The sequence below is a fragment of the Python bivittatus genome, unplaced genomic scaffold, assembly GCF_059951505.1.
Source record: "Python bivittatus isolate LINGU-HERP-01145 unplaced genomic scaffold, Pbiv_v1 ctg000980_np1212, whole genome shotgun sequence".
NCBI classification, from domain to species: Eukaryota; Metazoa; Chordata; class Lepidosauria; order Squamata; family Pythonidae; genus Python; species Python bivittatus.
Genome location: NW_028277125.1, coordinates 23,942,676 through 23,961,315, shown reverse-complemented (window position 1 = coordinate 23,961,315; position 18,640 = coordinate 23,942,676). Strand labels below are relative to the sequence as shown.

The window sequence follows — 18,640 nt, the reverse complement described above, 5'->3', positions numbered from 1 at the left end:
GAATCTTAAAATGCGGTATTTCTAGTGAAGTATTCTCATCATTCATTGACTTGGCTGCTAAAATAATCTCTTGCTATCCCATCATTCCTGTAAAGTTATGTTTATTTAACTTCACAAGCCATCTTTTTTTTTTTTAAAGAAAAAGATACTCAGAGATGAGCAATGAAGATAAGATAGTTCATATTCAAACTAAATTCCTATAATTTCTCAACTCCCAACTTTAATCTGTCTGCTTAAAATAAATTTGGCAAATTGAAGAGCTGCTCTATTCTGGAGCAAATTAAAGGATGCACAAAATTAATTCCAATAAATCATTACACACTTGCCTTTTATCATTACAGACTCGCCTTTTACCATTTGGCATTTCACAGCCATCTCTGCTTTTTACTTGGTGTAAATACATCCAGAATAGGTTGTAAGAGTGTACTGGGCACTGTAATACCTTTAAGAACTTGAAGAATGTATTGTATAGAACAGCATGTCCTAAGCTGCTAGACAGCTTGGAAGTGGAGTAACCCAGAGAATACAGCATGCTATTACATGCACAAGGAATTGTATAGTTGAGTGAGTTCGCTCTGTCCAGAGTTCCTTTAGGGTTGGGAGTGGAGGAAAGGCAATCATAATTAAAGAATGGAGACTAGTGAAAGAAGACTTCTACGTAACGGGGAAAGTTGTAGATGAAAAGGGATAAGAAAGGAAAGGACAGGCTAAGAACGTTCAGAACTTGTGGACTACCCCTATGGTTCATCTCATATGCCACTGTGAGTCAAAAATGATTTTTTTGTATATAGTGACTCTCCATACGTTCACGTAATTTTCTGTTGCTAATAAAGAGATCAGGTCTCACGACCCCTTAGTTGAAAATAAGGTACAAACAACGGCACTTGGCTTTTGATTCTGCTTTTGAATGAATCAACAAATTATGTTTACATATTGAATAATTCTACATATTTAGTAATTCTGTGTATAAAGAATACTTAATTTAGTAAAAACCCAAAGTAATACATATGCTAATGTGCAACTTTTGAGGAATTATTCAAAATAATGCGTAACAGAAGCTTTACACTTTCACATAAACAAAAGAATGGGAAGATATTAAATATAAGTAGGAAAGCTTTAATATTTTTACAGGACTTATTTCTAAGCTTTCTTTATTATTATTATTTATTAATATTATTATTATTAATATTATGAAATATTATTTCAGATCAGCTGTCTTCCAGATAAATTGCCCATTAGAGCAATTTACAGTACTGTCCTGTACTTTGTCTCTTATTCCTAGGTAAATTTTTATAAAACTGCAACCTTGGTAACTACATTTATGGTGTTTAAAGATGAGGAATTTTAATACTCTTGTTTATGGTAGTTTCTAGAGATTTCTAATCTGACATGTGCTAGCATGATTTCCAAACTCCTTCTGTATCGTTAGTACAATTAAAAGAGTTTAAATCCAATGTTGTTGTTTTTTTAACAAGATCAAGCTTGATCAAGTTCTAGGAGGATTCTTTCATTTTTTTTTTAAATTTGGAAGATACAAATTTCATAATAGAATACTACTTTGCGTGTAATACTATATTTGCAACTTACTGCTCTTTTACATATAGAACAACTTCTTTATCTTTTTATAATTGATGAAACAAAGATCAGTATAGATTTATTTTATCTATAGAGATCAGTCAAAGCCTAAACTCAGAACCACTTTTCTTCTCACTCATTGCACTTGACCCCAAATTACATTTCCTTGTTGAACAACCAGATAATGAAGTAACATAACATTCAATCATGACCACCCGTATAATACCTTTCTGAGAATTTTAAAAAATTACCTGTCATTTTTCTTTCTTCATTTTTCCCCTACTGCCTCCAGGTTGCATTGTTTTCTTTCCAAAAAATTAAAAAAAAAAAAATCTTGTTTGCTTGCACCGGGAAAAAAAGTAAACATATATCCAGAGTGGAAGTTTACTTAAAAACTCTTTAAGTAAAGTGGATTTGTTAATAAGAAGGGGTAGCATCTGATCCTCAGTTAATGCCCTTCAGGTCTTCTGTGCCTGAAATGGATGCACTCCTGTTCCAAATGGCTTCAGCAAGGAAGCGCTTGAGCAACTGGCTGTCTCAGTACCTAGGGATGACTCACAGACTAGTGTAGGTGAGATTTGGAAATTAGAGCTCATTTCCTGAGTCAAGGGTAAAATTAAAGAAACAGGCTGTGATTGCACTGTGACAACAGTATAAAAGGTTGGAAAAACATGTTTTACCAATATAAGATGATGTTATGTTGAAGATGTTTACCTTTCATTTGAGATATGTGCAAGGAGCAGCACTGTTTAAAAAATAATCATGCTCCACAGAGAAAATGATTCAAAGGGGCAGAGGAAAACCAGTTTATATTCATATGTGACACGTTAGCAGTGAATAAAGCAATTAAGATTTTTATGCTGTCTTTTTGATACTGTACTATAGCAGGATGCTAGGGGACATCTGAGTGAGATATCATTGTTTAGACTGACTTTAATCCAGAAGAGACACAAAATGCAAATAAAACATTACCTGACCATTATTTTTACCTGCAAAGATTTGGGGGAAAAGTCTGAACTTGCTTCTCTGCTTACTGTCATTTTTTGCCAAATGAGCTTTTCTAAGAGAAGAAAATTTGCATATGATGAACTTTGGCATTTACCAGATTACAGGTAGTCCTCATTTAGCAACTGCAATTGGGACTGGCAACTCGGTCATTAAGCAAAGCAGGCGCTAAGTGAAACCACAACTCTGCTTACAATCTTACTTCAGCTTTCTTTGCTTTACAGACCTGTGAAGGTCTTAAATGCGAGGATTAGTTGTAAAGTTATCTTTTCATCACCATCATAACTGCAAACAGTCATTAAGCAAGGCAGTCGCTAAAAGAAGACTACCTATATAATTTTGTACAAACCAGAAGGAAACAGTTTTCTAGAGTGTCTTTTATGTCCTCTGCAATACGACAAGTTATTTCTGTCTAAATGTCATTGTTATTTAACTAAAGCTTCAGTTTTTTTCATGTAAGAATATTAAAACTACAGCTAATTGCATATTGTTGATAAATCGGTTTCTTTTAACTTCTGTTAACTTACATATTATTGTTACGTGTACCTTATTTGGCCTGCAAGAGTCTGGGTGGGAGTGATTTTTAATCTCCTTGCTGCCATCTAGTGATTATCCCAATTTTTACAGTCCAAAAACGATAGGCCTAACGTTGTGGCAACATATTTATTATTTTATTTATTTATCAGATTTGTCACCACCCATCTCATGAAACAACTCTATAATTGAATTAGAAGATATACTGGGGCTGCATATACATTTTTACTTTTGTATTTGGCCATTCAAAACAGTTCAGAGGGTTAACACAGTTATTGTACTAAGGTAGTTGAAACTGAGCTTTGATTTGCTTCAGACATAGACATTTATTTGCCAGCTCACAAGCTAGGGCTCGTTAGGGTTAGTCATGATATAATGGAAAACACCATGATGTTACTAACATAAATAATGCCAAATACAAAGTAGGTAGTTGAGGGTCCATTTGGAGTATTATTTCATTTGTAATACAAGTGGATTAGCAAGAATGTCGTAATAAATAATGGCATGGGAGTGAACAGGGAAGAGATACTATCCAGTTTAGAGGTAATATTTAAAAACCTAGTTTGCAAAGTGTTGGATGAAAAGCCAGACAAACTTGTACCAAGTTAGCATTCTCAGCCTCTAATACAGTAGAGGTTTAGAGACTTTCATTAGAAAATAAATAAATACAAGGATGCAGTGCATGATTCGTGGTATCAATTGCACATTAAAATTATCTTTATTATTCATTTTAAAAGCTTATTTGTGAGTTACAAATTCTTTAAGTATGATGTTTGCAAGCATGAGGTTCAGTTCACTTAAATCCCAGATGTAAAACTGCATTGCAAAGAAGGGACACGGATTCCATCAAGCAGTTGGGCCCACTATCTTGATTTTTTTGCCCCCCCCAACAGACAATCCTGCAAACCTCCCCCGCTGTGGGAGTGTATCCCTTAACAAGCTGTGTAAAGGCTGGTGTGGCCACTGAGCCAACAGAAATCACATACTTGTGACCAATGCCAGTGCAAGGGTATATAGTGCCCCTAGGCCACATTGACTGATGACTCCACATCCTGCTGATGTGAAGATTAGCACTTTATAATGATTTGGAAGGAGGGATGGTGTTGATGTCACCTACGTTTTGGTACCCTAAGCCAGTGCCTGCTCAGCTTTAGCCTAAAGCTGACCCTGCTTATGACAAAAATGCTTACATTTCTTAATTGTAACAATATTAAAGACATTTATCACAATGTTGTTTTTATGGATTTCTTGTCAATGTTTCCATAGTTTGTTGTGCTTATTGTGTAATCAACTTATTCTCTCTCTCTCTGAGCTAGAAGCACTCTAAACCCTCCCACTGCTGACTCATTCAGTCTGTATCTCACTTATGTTCCTCAAGTTACATAAACTCTGTATTTGTCCTCGCAGGCCAAAATGCTTCAATCATTCAACTTCTCCTGCAGTTTCACTCTCTGATTCTTTTACATTCTAAATGGGATTTATTGTTCCCAGGAGGGCAACAAATAAATGGGATTTATTTGTTCCCAGGAGAGGTGATTATATCACTTTCCCCACTGTACACAGATGTCCAGCATTATATTTAACTCAATTCTGAACAATGTATCATGACACAATAAAAATACGATCAACTATAAAGAACAACCATTATCCAAGCATTGTGTTTGTTGCTGATCAGTCCCATTTGTATGCATTTCAGGGTGTGGGTTCTTGATTATGGAATTCCATCCTCCTCCCTCCCCCACATTCCAGCTTCACACTTCCTTGGATGCATTTAAGAAGGTTTTGAAAACCTAGTTATTCAATAAAGCAGACTGACTGGTAAAAATGGTTCTAAGCAGATTCGAAGAATGCCAACAGGGCTGTTTTACTATAAATATTATTAGCAGAGTTAGATGGTAGGTAGGTTTAGGTGTTTATAGCTGTTATAGCACTGTTTTCACTGAATTGTAAATAGATTATGATAGACTTTGATTTTATTCCTTTTGTGGAATAAAATTTTAACTGCTGTTCTTGTTAATTTTTTATTGGGGTTGGATTGCACTTTGAGGAGGGCATATTATAAATAAAATTCTTTTTGATTGTAGATTATCTCTTATATGTATTCTAACAATATTTGTCAACTTTGGTCAAATAGTAACTGTTCTTTTTAAGAAAGAAATTTGGGCCTCTGAGATACAGACTTGCAGATGAGTGTTAATTTTTACAAAAATAAAAGTATCTGAATATTGAATATCTGAAAGGCTTCTTTCGTAATCCAGCTACTGATTTATTCTAAAGCTTTTTGTTTTATTGTTATGTTAAGCCTACTACTCATTTATTGCTTTGGGCTTTGTGGGGGACAAATAATATTCCACCCTTTCCTTACGGTTCTAAAATGTATATTAGAGCAGAAGAACTGAAATGGATGACCCTGAAGGGGAAAGGGGCAAATAACAGAAACCAGATTGTTTCCCTTTTCCTAGTCTGAAAAGAGATACTATATGGGTGCAATAAAATATATTTTTGTTAGAAGGTGTATCAGTAGAAAGGGTGGGCTTGGAGCCTTTGTAGGAATGTGGAATTTAGAGGCACTGGGTCAGACCATAATAAGGACATCCCATAGCATTATTTGATGTAACATTCCAGCTGTAAAGGTTGTAATATGATTTACATTGCTTTCTTTATCTTTGCTGTGTAACACTCTGACAGTATATTACCCATAGCTTTGCTCAGTTTGGGGCTTTTTTGCATTATTGTGGCCAAGAGCCCAGTGATCCCTGTAGTTGTGCATGCCAATAGAAGATACTTTCTTGCACCTACCTCTAAACACTTTGGTTTCTTAAAGTGGGCATTTTTCCCATGAGAGGCTCGGTGTTAGATAATAGCTCCCTGACCACCTTAAAATTATCTCTGAAATGTACCAAGGTTTGGGAGAGTATGAGTGGATTTTTGTGTGAAACAATTGTGAGCTTGCTGACAGAAATTCAGAATTCACATGTCAGATGGACTCCTCTTCTTCCATCCATAACAGAAACTCACTACCCAATGGAAAGTAAATCTTAAGAAGATGCTTCTAACTTAGACCTATCCTCAGTGAAAGCTGATTCAGTCATAAGCACTGATGTGATTCTGAAATGGCCCATAGCCCACATAGTTTCTAAGGCTTACAAAGGAGGGAAGGGAGGGAGGGAGGGAGGGAAAGGAAAGGAATTGATATACTTAATTTGGGCTCTCATTTTCTCCTTCTTTTTTTATAACACATTAATTGCCAATCATTCTTGGATCTATTTATTTTCTATTTATTATTGTAATTTTGTAATTTTAATTGATTTTAACTGTTTTGTAAACCGCCCAGAGTCATTCAACGAGAAGGGTGGTGACAAATTTGATATATAAATAAATATAAATAAATGAATTAAGCTTCCCTCATTAAAAGATGAAAGAAGCTGAAATTATTTCTCAACCTTTGGCACACCTTTTTAAAAACACTTTTATATGATAGTGTATACCCATCACTAAATGTAAACCCTTTACTATTGTGCGGTATGGTTTGCTCGCATATATTTACAGGCTGTGTTAAGTATGTTGCTTTTTTAGTGGAAAGTAGAAAAAAGAAAATCACATGGAATTGGGTTCTTTACATGGTTCTTTGGGATGTGTCCTTAAGGTTGCATTAAACTGAGAGTTACAAATTTCCTAATACAAAATTGGTAGCAATAGATGAGATGGTTGATATTCAGCCAGCCCTTTCAAGCAACAAACATAATATGGGATAGGAAGCTTGCAATTTACTTGCAGCTGCTGCTGTCTTGAAATTGTAGGCTGATTATGGCATTAACAAAGGCCACTAATAGCATTTGCAGGTGCGGTGTCACATCCAGGTAAGGTGTAGGTAAGGCCTAATTCTGATTCACTGGCCACATAACTTGCCTTCTTCCACCACTATCATTCAGCACTACCTTCTTCCTTTCTTAACCATGCTGCTCTAGCAGCTATCCGTAGTTAATATTAGAGCATGTAGTGATAAATAGACCTGATGGCACTTGTCAATATGTTTTTATTATATTCTTTCCAAAAAGCACCAACTCTTTTCAATTATCTTTTCACCTTTTCTGAAATCTTTAGAGGTGGTTTGTACAGTACAAGTGATGTACTAAAGTTTCATGGTTCACGAGATAGTTTGTTTACAATAATTTCTGGTTTGATGGTGATAAGTTCCAGCATGTGATTATCTTCATGCTGATAATGGGGGAGTTAAAACTGCATATTTGGTACTTTTGGATTTATTTGAATATGCAACTGCTTGCCAAGATTGTTTCTAATTGAAATATTGCATTAAATAGCCGCACTGTTATAGGAATTTGAGTTAATACTCATGGACAAATAATAAGTGTACCAAATACATTCATAGGTTTCTTGTTGTTCAGATAAGATTATACATTACAGAGAAATTATATTACAAAGAAGATTTATAGTTTTAATAAATCCTGTAAGGCACAGTGTTACTATAACACACCTGTTTCTATAGAAATACAGAAGAACTAAACAGCCTGAATCCTGTTTGAATAGGACTTTTTCCATCAACTTGGTGTGAGAAAATATAAAGGTTGTACCTATAGGAAGGATTATTTAAAGGAGTCATACCAAGAATTTTAGAAATAGTAAGATATGGAAAAGTCAAACGATAATAATAATTGAAAGAACAACCAAGCAGTTGCGAGTCTGTACAAATCTACTGCAGAATGATATTGTGAACTTTATGCCGGTGTATTTTGTGGAATGCAAAGCACCTAGGAATCATGGAATTGGAAAGACTCTCAACTATCATACAGTCCAATGTAAGAAAGTCACTGTTACAGCATCCCTTAGAACTGATGCTAGTCTGTGTTTGAAAACTTCTAGTGATAGAGAGTCCGCCATCTTCTGATGCAATTTGTTCTATTGTGAAACAGCTCACACCATCTGGAAGTTCTCTGTGTCCAGTCAGCATACTTTGTCGTGTAATTTGAATTAACTGGTGTGCAATACTTATTATGTTATGAGTGCATTGTGGGGATGTCCAACTAGAGAGAGGATTTATCACTAGTTTCAAGGAAAGAAGTGCAAGCCAGGTGTGATCAAAAGTCCTGACAGTGCACAGCAGAGAAATAATGGTATTAGCACTTTCAAATGTAAAAACAAAATTAGACTTTGGTGAAAGAAATAAGAATTAAAGAGAATAGAGTGCCTCACCCTTTGTTCCCTGCCAAAGCTCTGGAGGCAGTCTCAGCAGATTATTTTTTTTTTCAAAACAAACCAAAGAGAGCATTGCTTTTAAAAAGGAAGGAAGCCCTTTACAGGTTTTTCAGGGTTTGAGATTAACACCTTTTAAAAATAGGTTAAAAGAGATGTTTTCCTGATTGTTTTTGGATTTACAACCTTCATCCTAGTATCAGAATTTCAATCTTTTTAGTTCATGTCCCAAAATTCACAGATTTCTTGAAAAAATGAATGAGGAAAAAAGCATAACTAACAGCATAATCTATTTTGGCTGTAAGCGCTAAACTGATTTTGAATTCATGTATATGTAATAATACTTCTGATGCTGAATTAGAATTATGCCTTCTTTTATCTGTGAAGCTCTCCATTGTAGGTAGATACAATATGACCTCCACCCTGAAAAGCTGTTTAAGTGCGTTTAAGTTGATAGGTGAACATTTTCTCCAGTTCTTTCGGTAAGCATTTTTGAAAATCAGAAAATGTATAGATTTCTTCGCAAAGAGGAGAGCGATTCTTTTTTTCAAAAAAGAAAGCAGAAAATTTTGCAGCAGAAAATTTAGTTTGAGAATAATTACTTTTGTAGGTTACCATGCGGTTACCAAATCATGTATCTCCTATACTCGTACATTTGATTTTTGTTTCCTTATTTCCTTATTCCGTTGTTATTTTTAATTCCATTTTTCTAATAAAATAAAGAATTTTATTTCTTTTAATGTATTAGCTAGTTAACTCAAGTTTGAGTCAGCTGCAGTGCTGATTAGGATTTCTTCCACTTCTTCAACCAAATCATTAATAAACACTGTTGAAAAGCAGTGGGCCCAGAACCTAATTGCACTACTTATCCCATTGTTTTCAAGAACTGGGTTATGGTCATTACCACACTCTTTTCACAGAGGCGTAATATAGAATAGCAGATATAACAATAGGTTATTTTTAATAACGTGATGGAATGGAATTATGAAGGCCAGACTCAGGGTGAAAAACATTTTCTTTCATCTGCTGAGGCGCGTGGGAAAGATAAGAAGATGAGATTGGATTGGCACCTCCCTGAGGAATTCACAATGTTGTGGCTGGCATTACTTGGGAGCTGGGGTTTCAGTCTGGGAAGATTCTTGCTAGAGGTTGTAGCTAATAAACATTGCTGGACTGAATTTACATGGTCTCTTGGAGTTCCTTGGGCTAGGCCTGACAAATAGTAAGTTTCAATTTATATCAGTTTGACCTTGGAAAGAGTCAAAATGCAATGTCTCCCCTTTGTCTGAATCAAACTTCCTATAAACCATAAAATCAATGACATTTATAATTTTTAGGAAATGCCTAAAAGTTTAATTTTGAATATTTTGTTTTCATAGAATGCTTTGCTAATGTCAGCTTATTCTGAACTCTAGCTTTCTTGGCATCCTCTCTCCAACTGTGGCTAACTGTTCCTCTTTGGTGTTCTCTCTTTTTCATTTCCTATGTGTGTCATTTTTTCATTTTTAGTTCCTTACTGAATCTGTCAGGCATAGATCTGCATAATAAAAAATGGAAAGATTTTATATGGATTTCTACATGGCTTTCAATATATCAAGTTTTTAAAACAGCATGATATTCTTTAAATAAGCAAAATATTAATACTATTTGTCATTTCATTGTTCAAATTCATATTTCAAGTTCAATAAAAAGGAAGTATTATCTCTTATCAGCATGAAATATTGCAATGTGGAAAGTAACTTCTGAGAAGGTTTTGGTTTTATTTCCCGAAACAATGGTTTGAAAGATTTTCTGTCAAACTAATGAGACTGATTGTCCTTAATTTTCACTCATTAGAATACCCATTAATGGAATCCTAATCCTAAATTGCAGTTGCTTACATTTGCACAACCGTGGCCATAGATTTTGGCTTAATGTGCAAGATACCACTTGTTTGATATTATGACAAATATATTGGAAAGCAGATTTCAACAAATGGCAGCATATAAATTTTGATCTCAGAAGATTAGATATACATATTAAGCTACACAATCCATTGAAAGTTTCAAATGGCATAGCAAAAATGAATAAGGCAAATAAGAAAAACAAATGTATTAGAAAATACAGTGTAGGTAGAAGTTAGTTTAGTTATTTATTTTTGTTTTATAAAATATATTTATGCTGGATTTTAAATATTCTGTGAAGTTCTCCATGGTCTACCAATAGCTTTGAATGTCTAGAAAGGGTTGCAGAAAATCTGGAAAATAAATTATTGACTGTTCCCTGAAAGCTTCTTTCAAAAAGCATAGTACAGGTAGTCCTCGACTTACGACCATTCATTTAATGACCATTCAAAGTTACAACAGTGCTGAAAAATGTGACTTAAAACCATCCTCACACTTATGACTGTTGCAGTGTCCCCACAGCCACATAATCAAATTTCGGGTGCTTGGTAACCAGCATGTATTCACAACGGTTACAGCATATGATTGTCATTTGCACCCTTTCCAGCCATCTTCTGACAAGCAAAATCCATGGGGAACCATGTGATTCACTTAATGACCACATGGTTCACATAATGACCATGGTGATTCGCTTAACAATCACTGCAAAAAATTTAAAAATCAGGTGCAGTCACGTGACACCTCACTTAATTACCATATTGCTTAACAACAAATATTCCCATCCCTATTGTGGTTGTAAGTCGAGAACTACCTGTACAAAGTTTTTAAATATAAGATGGCCTGCTACAGTCTTAGAGAATAATTCAAGTATGGGCATATTATAGGTGTATTTCTGAATCTTGAATGTGCAAATGTCGTAATGAAGAAGCATAAAAGGCCTTTAGTATTTGTGAACAGATGTTTACCATTTTCTGGTGATTATGGATTTAGTTTGGAGGTACCAAAAATTAGCATTCTGTATCTGCTGTCCTTTCAGTCTGATCCCTCACTTAAAGTCAGTCTTTTCACCTTCCAGTAAAAGACTGTAATACAGATACATACTGTGCCTTCCAGCAAGGTAGAAGGTGTGTTACATTAACTTGCTAAAATTCCCACCACCTGTACACATTATTGAGAATTCTGGGAGTGGTAATTGAACACATCTGGATAGTATTGCTGTTCTATAATTTTATAGATTTATGTTTTTGCTTACTTGGATATAAGCTCTCTCAAATAGAAGTTTACTTCTGAGAAAACATTGGATTAGTCTCTAAATGTTATATGTGTGCCAGGCATCACACTTTCATATGTCAAAATTATGTATTTTATATTGTTTAAAACAGATTTATTTAGAATAGAAAAAAAGCCAATAATTATACACTGTTAACTATCTGATCATTCCAATTAAAGATGTATATTATTATAATTATTAGACTATCCCCCCCCCAATCTTGATGTAGATAAGAGATGGATTTGTATCATAGTTTGTAATTACTGGTTTCTGGAAATTGTTTAGGCTTCATCTAAAGTTTGGGCCACTTCAAAGCTATGTATGTAGCATAAAAAAGTATAACAAAACAGATAAAATCAGTAAAAATAATAAGGGTAATGATGACAACTAAAAGCAACCGCCCAAAAATACAATTCAAGGAAAGCCAAAAATTTTCTTCAAGGGAGGAGAAAAAAAGAACTTTACAAAGATCCAGTGGAAACTCATTCGAAAATTGGAGGGTGACTATTTAAAAACCCTCATTTTGTATGCATTACCTTAATGGCCACAATGCTTGTGGCAAGTCAAAAGGACTTCTCTTGAGGAACTTAGCATGGGGATTTAGTGGTATGGGCAGAGATAGTCTTTTATGTAACCTGGATCCAATTCATTGCACTTTTAAAGATTAAAATCACAGCCATTTTGGAAATGCAGCACTACCAACAAGCACATTTTGGGCAGTAGCAGAATCACATATAGATCGTTTCCCAAAACAGAATTGAGAAGAATCAGAATATTTATACATTTCCAGCATTTATTTAGGTCACTCAGTGACACTGTTTTCCAGGTGGTTCATATCATAATATACAATATATACTGGTTCAAAATGCTAAGACAATTATTTTTTAAAAAAACTTGGGAAAATCCTGAAAGGGTTATTTGTTACCAAAATGATAACCAAAAAAAATCTCCAGTCAAATTACATTTTCATATGAATGAATTGAGAGTAACCAAAATGGTCAGAGAAAGTATATAGCCTTGGTATGCAGATCTGTAGCTTGTGGAGGTAAGTATGGCACTGAACTAGTTCTGAACAACTAAACAATGCTAGTCTACTGTTCAGATTAAGGATTTTTTTTTTCTCCAACCAGGTGGACTGTGTTAACAGCACTGTGGTCTTACCTGTGAAACACATGCAGATTGCAAGCATAGTCCCATTTTCCCACATGAGAAAATATATAATTCAGGTAATTGAGAGACAATGACATACTAGCCAAGCATATAGGAACACAAGTACGCTATTTAATCTGCTTTTTTCTATTAATAATCTGCAAGTGGCATTTAAAAATAGTTTCCAACACTTATTTACAGGGAAATGAAAGAGAGTTCTATGTTGATATTCCAGTATCCAGTGCCAGTGTTGGATTTTCTTGAGTTATATATCTGGATTTTTGTAATTTAACACAAAAGGCTTTTTCTATAAATTGCCGGCATAAGAATATATATATCAAGGGGTCCATACATATATTTGCAGTGGCTAACCAGAGAGTGCTTTCTTTAGCTATGAATAATTGATTCTGTACAGTACAGCCTATATTTTGGCCACTTTGACTAAGAGTGTAGGGTACTCGAACAAAATGAAAAGGGGCAAAGCAGATGAAAAAAACAGCTACAATTATAAATACCTTACTTTTGGCTCTTTGTTTAATTTTACACTCTGATATCTTTGTTTTTTTATAAGAGCTATAAATCTTTTTAGCAATAATTATGTAAAATAGAAGCATCAAAATTAGCACAGTGTAGAAGACGATTTGACAGATGTAATTGACAGCTTCATGCCATTTCAGTCCCAAGTCACTTTTCAACAAAGCACACTTCCTTACTGACAGAGGTGTAGACTCACGGTTTGACAAAATCATATTGGGCAGGGAGAGGCCGAAGAAGAAGAGCCAGACAAACCATGAAACCACTTTAGCTGAAGTGATATTATGCAACCAGAACTTCCCGAAGGGCTGAATGATCTTGAGAAACCTATCTAAGGAAATAAGTCCAAGCAGCACAATACTTATGTACATGGTCTGATAAAACACTACAGCTGAAAAACGACAAACAAATGCTTTAAGTTGCCATAGCCCCAGTTCTGAGTCTGTCAGAATCTTGAAAGGCAGCATGAGGGTCATTATGGAATCAGAAACCAAGGTGTTCTTAAGATACACAATGAAACTTGAGGTGGTTGGAATCTGGAAAAAAGCAACTACAGCCAAACTGTTCAGTAGAAATCCAACAAGGAAAAGAATGCTGTACAAAATTGGAAATACAACATGAGATGTCCTGGTATCTCGGTAGCATTGCCCAGAGAAGGATGTCCAATTGGAAGCGTTGATACTTCTATTCATGGTATAACAGGGAAGCTGGGGAAATAATAATATTTATGGAAAATAGGTATTTGCAAACATTTTGCTTAAAAAAAAAAAAAGGACAAAAGCAAGACAAGAAAGCACCTAGACTTTAAAATTTGGGGGGCAAACTTTACAGTTAGATAGAATCATTTTTGGATCCTTGGAGCAATATTATAAAATGCATTTTGATAGCACATATGACATTACATAATTTGGGAACTACTCTGCTTAGCAAAAAAGAGGTTTGGTTTTCCATGTGATTTAGTATTGTGTGAACCTGTCTCCACACTTGGTGCAATGTGGAAGGTGGGTGAATCTGCTCACATGGAGAAATGCTATGTATTTCCAACATGTGAGGAGATGTTTGATCTGAGTTTTTCCTTCACAGATATTCCAAAACCATAGAAAGCAAATAAGTTTATTTATTTATTTATTAATTAATTCATTTATTACATTTGTCTCCGCCCATCTCCCCCCAAGGGGGGACTCTGGGCGGCTCACAACTCATTAAAAACAATAAATAAATATACAATTAAAAGCCTATATGCAGTTACAAAAGATAAAGGAAAAAGTCCAGGAGGTCAGTGGTTCAGAGCAGCAACATGAGGCCTCTAAGGGGCTAGCCAACCCCACACTTGATGACCTCCCTCCCCACCCCAGGCCAAATGGCAGAGCCAGGCCTTCAAATCCCTCTGAAAGGCCAGGAATGAGGGGGCCAATCTCATCTCTGGGAGCAAGATGTTCCAAAGGGCAGGGGCTACCGCAGAGGAGGCCCGCCTTCTGGACCCCGGTAGTCGGAGCTCTTTTGCTGAGGGGGTCTGGAGCATGCCCTCTCTGTGTGATTGGGTGGGATGGGTTGAAGTGGGGAAGAGGCGGTCCCTCAGGTAACCTGGTCCCATGCCATGTAGGGCTTTAAAGGTGATAACACAGAAGCAAACCAGTACCCAATGCAGCTCGCAGAGCAATGGTGTTATGTGGGTCCTTCTTCGGGCCCCCAAAATAGCTCATGTGGCTGCATTCTGGACCAGCTGAAGCTTCCGGATACTCTTCAAGGGTAGCCTCATGTATCGCGCATTGCAGTAATCTATCTGGGAGTTAACAAAGGCATGAGTGACCGTTTGACGGGGATCTCGATCCAGGAAAGGGCGTAACTGGTGCACAACCCGAAGTTGTGCAAAGGCCCTCCTGGCCACAGCTGCCACCTGCTCTTCAAGCAGGAGCTGTGAATCCAGGAGGACCCCCAGATTACATACTGGGTCTGTATGGGGCAGTGCTACCCCATCCAGCACCAATGATGACAACGTCCCGGATACAGAGGAGCCATTAACCCACAGCCACTCCGTCTTACCAGGGTTCAGCTGGAGCCTGTTGTTCCCCATCCAGACCCTTACAGCCTCCAGGCACCGTGAGAGGGCAGTCACGGCATCACTTACATCACTTAACTCACTGATGATACCTCATCCCATGATGGCGGATGATCTCATCCAGTGGTTTCATGTAGATGTTGAAAAGGAGCGGAGAGAGAACCAAACCCTGCGGCACCCCAGGGGCCGAGGATGGGACCTCTCATTCCCTATCACCACCGATTGGGATCGGCCCTGAAGAAAGAAGCCTGAACCAGCACAAGACCATGCTGCCCTCCCCCAATTCCCTGAGTTGTCCCAATAGGATACCGTGGTCAACGGTATCAAAAGGTGCTGAGAGATCAAAGAAAGCAAGGATGGTCGCACTTCCACCATCCCACTCCTGCCAGAGATTGTCCATAAGTGTGACCAATGCCATTTCTGTTCCATAACCAGACCTGAAACCTGACTGAAAAGGGTCCAGATAATCCGTTTCCTCCAGAACCCTTTGGAGCTGTGATGCTACCACTTTCTCAACCACCTTCCCCAAAAAGGGGAGGTGGGAGACTGGATGGAAATTGTCCAGTTGCATTATTTCTTTTACTAATGTTACTTATAGACTATCATATAAGTACTCAGGCTCCAGGAATAGAAAATAGTGGGTAAAAGTGCATGAATGTTATCTGATGATTTAAGATACAAGAAAATTAGAAAGGTCCTTGCCAGTTCCAAAACCATGAAAGCAGTGCCAGAAAAGCCTTTTTACTTGTGGTTATATGCTGTGTTTCATTTGGCAGAGACTTTGCCAAAAAAAAAAGTGCATAAGAAAATCCTGGAGTTTAGGTTAGGTACATGTGGAAAAAGACAATTCTTCAAATAGGTTAGTCCCGAGCTAGAAAGCCGCTTAAAGCTCAGAATCAGCAGTTTGGCCCTAGAAATGAACTGGCTGCACATTTTGTTTGGCTGTTTCTGTTTCCTGAAAAAGGTAGTTCAAAAAGCCAAAAGTTTTGGTGGGGATTGTGGTAATCTGACTTAATGAATTCACTTTAACAAAAGACAGGATGAGAACTGTATGCACACATGTGAACTGCCGCTAATGTTACAAGAATGCCAAATGGGAAGGAGAAAAACATGCTTACCATATTTCTTAACCCACCCTCCATCACAAAATTGCAGACATGTATTTGTAATATACATATAAATATTTGTGATAGACACATTCACTTAGAAGTTCATGCAGAGCCAGTGGAAAAGAAAGGAAAGCAATAAAATTATCCTACTGCATGTCTGGTAGCTGAATGCCTCTTTCCCTCTTTGTAAGTGATTTCTGAGATCCTGTTGCTCATATTTGTATATTTCACCCTGAGAAGGCTCAAGATTGCTGGACAAAGTAATCCTCTGAAGCAGAGAGCAGGATCTCTGCCTTTTCTCTAACAGCCACCCCATGAATAACACTCAGGTACAGTATTAACCAGATGAGGTAGAACCTAACAGATGCATGTGTAAGATATGATATAGTTAGTTGGTTAAAAATCTTGGTTAGTTTTCCTACGGCTTAGGGTGTTATAGGGTGTTATGGGAACCCAGCCTTTATGGTTAGTTCATGGTTCAATGTATTATGTGAGTTGAAAAATGGGTCACTTTAATAATCACTTGAATGAGTAAATAATACTTGTGGGTCACATCTGGCCATACAGACTTTTATAAACAGCAGCATTTTTCTCTGTGGAAAGTCAGTGTGATTGATGCCCTTGGGCTAATTGGGTTTATGTCATATTAACTTCCTAGTTCAAACAGTAAATTAGAGGATTAACTTGGTCAAGTACTGTATTTTATTACGGGTTTTTGAATTTTTACTGACTTTCAAGTATGACATAAGCTGTACTTTGAGAACTTCTTCCTTTTGTAAAAAGGCAAAGATTCTGCTCTGTGCTTCAGACCAGATGGTTTCTCTGGATCAGAGCTATTGCTAACTTGGGTGGCCTTAAATTGGTCACACTCTTCCATTTTCTTCCATATCCTCTCCTCCTTGCCTAGCCAATGGGATTGTTGTAATGGAAAGTGAACAGAGGACACTGTAAATTGCCCTCAGTTTCCCGAAGGAGAATGCAATAAGAATATATAAATGATAAATATGATTTAGTGCTGATTTTTAGTCCAAATTATAAGAGATGCCTTTCCTTGAAATCTTACTGAATTGTATATAGAAGTATTCTATATTATTGCACTGACTAGTGATCTATTATTTTTTTCTCAACTGAAAGTTTCACAAGAGATGTTATATCTCATCGCAACCGTGTAAGTAAGATGGCTAGAATTAATAAACTGAATAATAAATATGAAAACAATCCATTTTTCAAACAATACATTTGAAAAAAAATTATGACTCCAGGATTTCTCTCTGTAGCTTAATAATAATAATAATCATGTTGATGATAATGATCCATAAGTCAAGAATAAAATTACTTACCTCTCTGTGCAGGAATACTTGACTGGTAAGTGTTAGGCAAACCCTTGCAATTGTACTAACAACAGAGAAACTTGGTTTCACAAGCAGTTTTGCTGCATATTTGTTCCTCATTTTTCACCAGCCTGGTTTCCCTTTCTCCTTCCCCCCCTCCCTTAGTCCTGGCCAAATGCTACAATCTCAAGTAAACTATTCACGTACCAAATGGTTGGAGCTATCTTACTCAATATGACTCTCTTTGTATCTACAGAAAAAGAAACTGACTGCATGAAACATGGAACTGAGTTTGACTAAAGCTAAGAACCGAGAAAAGAATGCTGGGAAAAATGGTATCATGGGCAGGAAATACAGAAATAGGATGAAATGGCAATGCAGTATCTGATGTGTGTATGTTTTCTTTTCAATGACTGTTTTTAATTGGTAGTTTTGGGGATTCTAAATAATTGGAGGAAGTCTGCAGAACAGTGGAAGTTCAGCGGCAGTTTGGATTCCATACAGTTGTAATGGCTAATGTCTACAGAGAGACTCATTTTTTCTTTGCATTCTTTTCTGCTTGCCTTTATGTTTTAGTTCTGTACAAAGATTCTTATTCTGCATGCCAGAAGATAACAAATTCTTCTATCACAAATCCTATTGATGTTATTTACAAAATGATAGTGACCGATTTTTGCTTTCTAGGTTATATGAAAATGTTTGTGGTCTTCTCTTAAAAAAACGAGTAGGAGTGTTAGTAGCATTAATGAAGTGCTCTTTTCATTGACTAATTCCAGAATATGAGTAATAGACCATAATGGAAAGAAGTGAAAATAACCTTTTTTTGCAGTTACCAATTGCTGAATAATAACTTATTCAAGTTAAATCATATAAAAAAATTAACAAATAATTTTAGGGCATATTTTATTACCAGCATAATACCAAAATTATAATTGTATATTTAGAAGTTTTTTTTTCCTTTTAAAAAATAATGCAAACAT

At 36.3% G+C, this 18,640-nt stretch overlaps 2 protein-coding genes across 2 annotated transcripts in view; one reads left to right on the top strand and one right to left on the bottom strand.

The window, feature by feature from the left end:
* MED12L (mediator complex subunit 12L) overlaps nucleotides 1–18,640 on the top strand; it is a 190,729-nt gene that overhangs the window by 102,767 nt on the left and 69,322 nt on the right. The gene's annotated exons all lie outside the window — the stretch shown is intronic.
* Nucleotides 12,268–17,893, bottom strand: P2RY13 (purinergic receptor P2Y13). Its single transcript, XM_088131815.1, has 2 exons — nucleotides 17,670–17,893; nucleotides 12,268–13,868 (listed from the first exon to the last, which is right to left on the bottom strand). The coding sequence occupies exons 1-2, from the start codon at nucleotides 17,778–17,780 to the stop codon at nucleotides 12,846–12,848; spliced, it is 1,134 nt and encodes a 377-aa protein (XP_087987941.1). The 5' UTR covers nucleotides 17,781–17,893; the 3' UTR covers nucleotides 12,268–12,845.

Bases quoted from the DNA above. Each gene is read 5' to 3' on its own strand.
- P2RY13 (XM_088131815.1), bottom strand. From the start codon at position 17,780: ATGAGGAACAAATATGCAGCAAAACTGCTTGTGAAACCAAGTTTCTCT. The intron at 13,869-17,669 runs GTAAGTAATTTT...TTATTTCCCCAG, and splicing joins AAGTATTCCTGCACAGAGAG to CTTCCCTGTTATACCATGAA.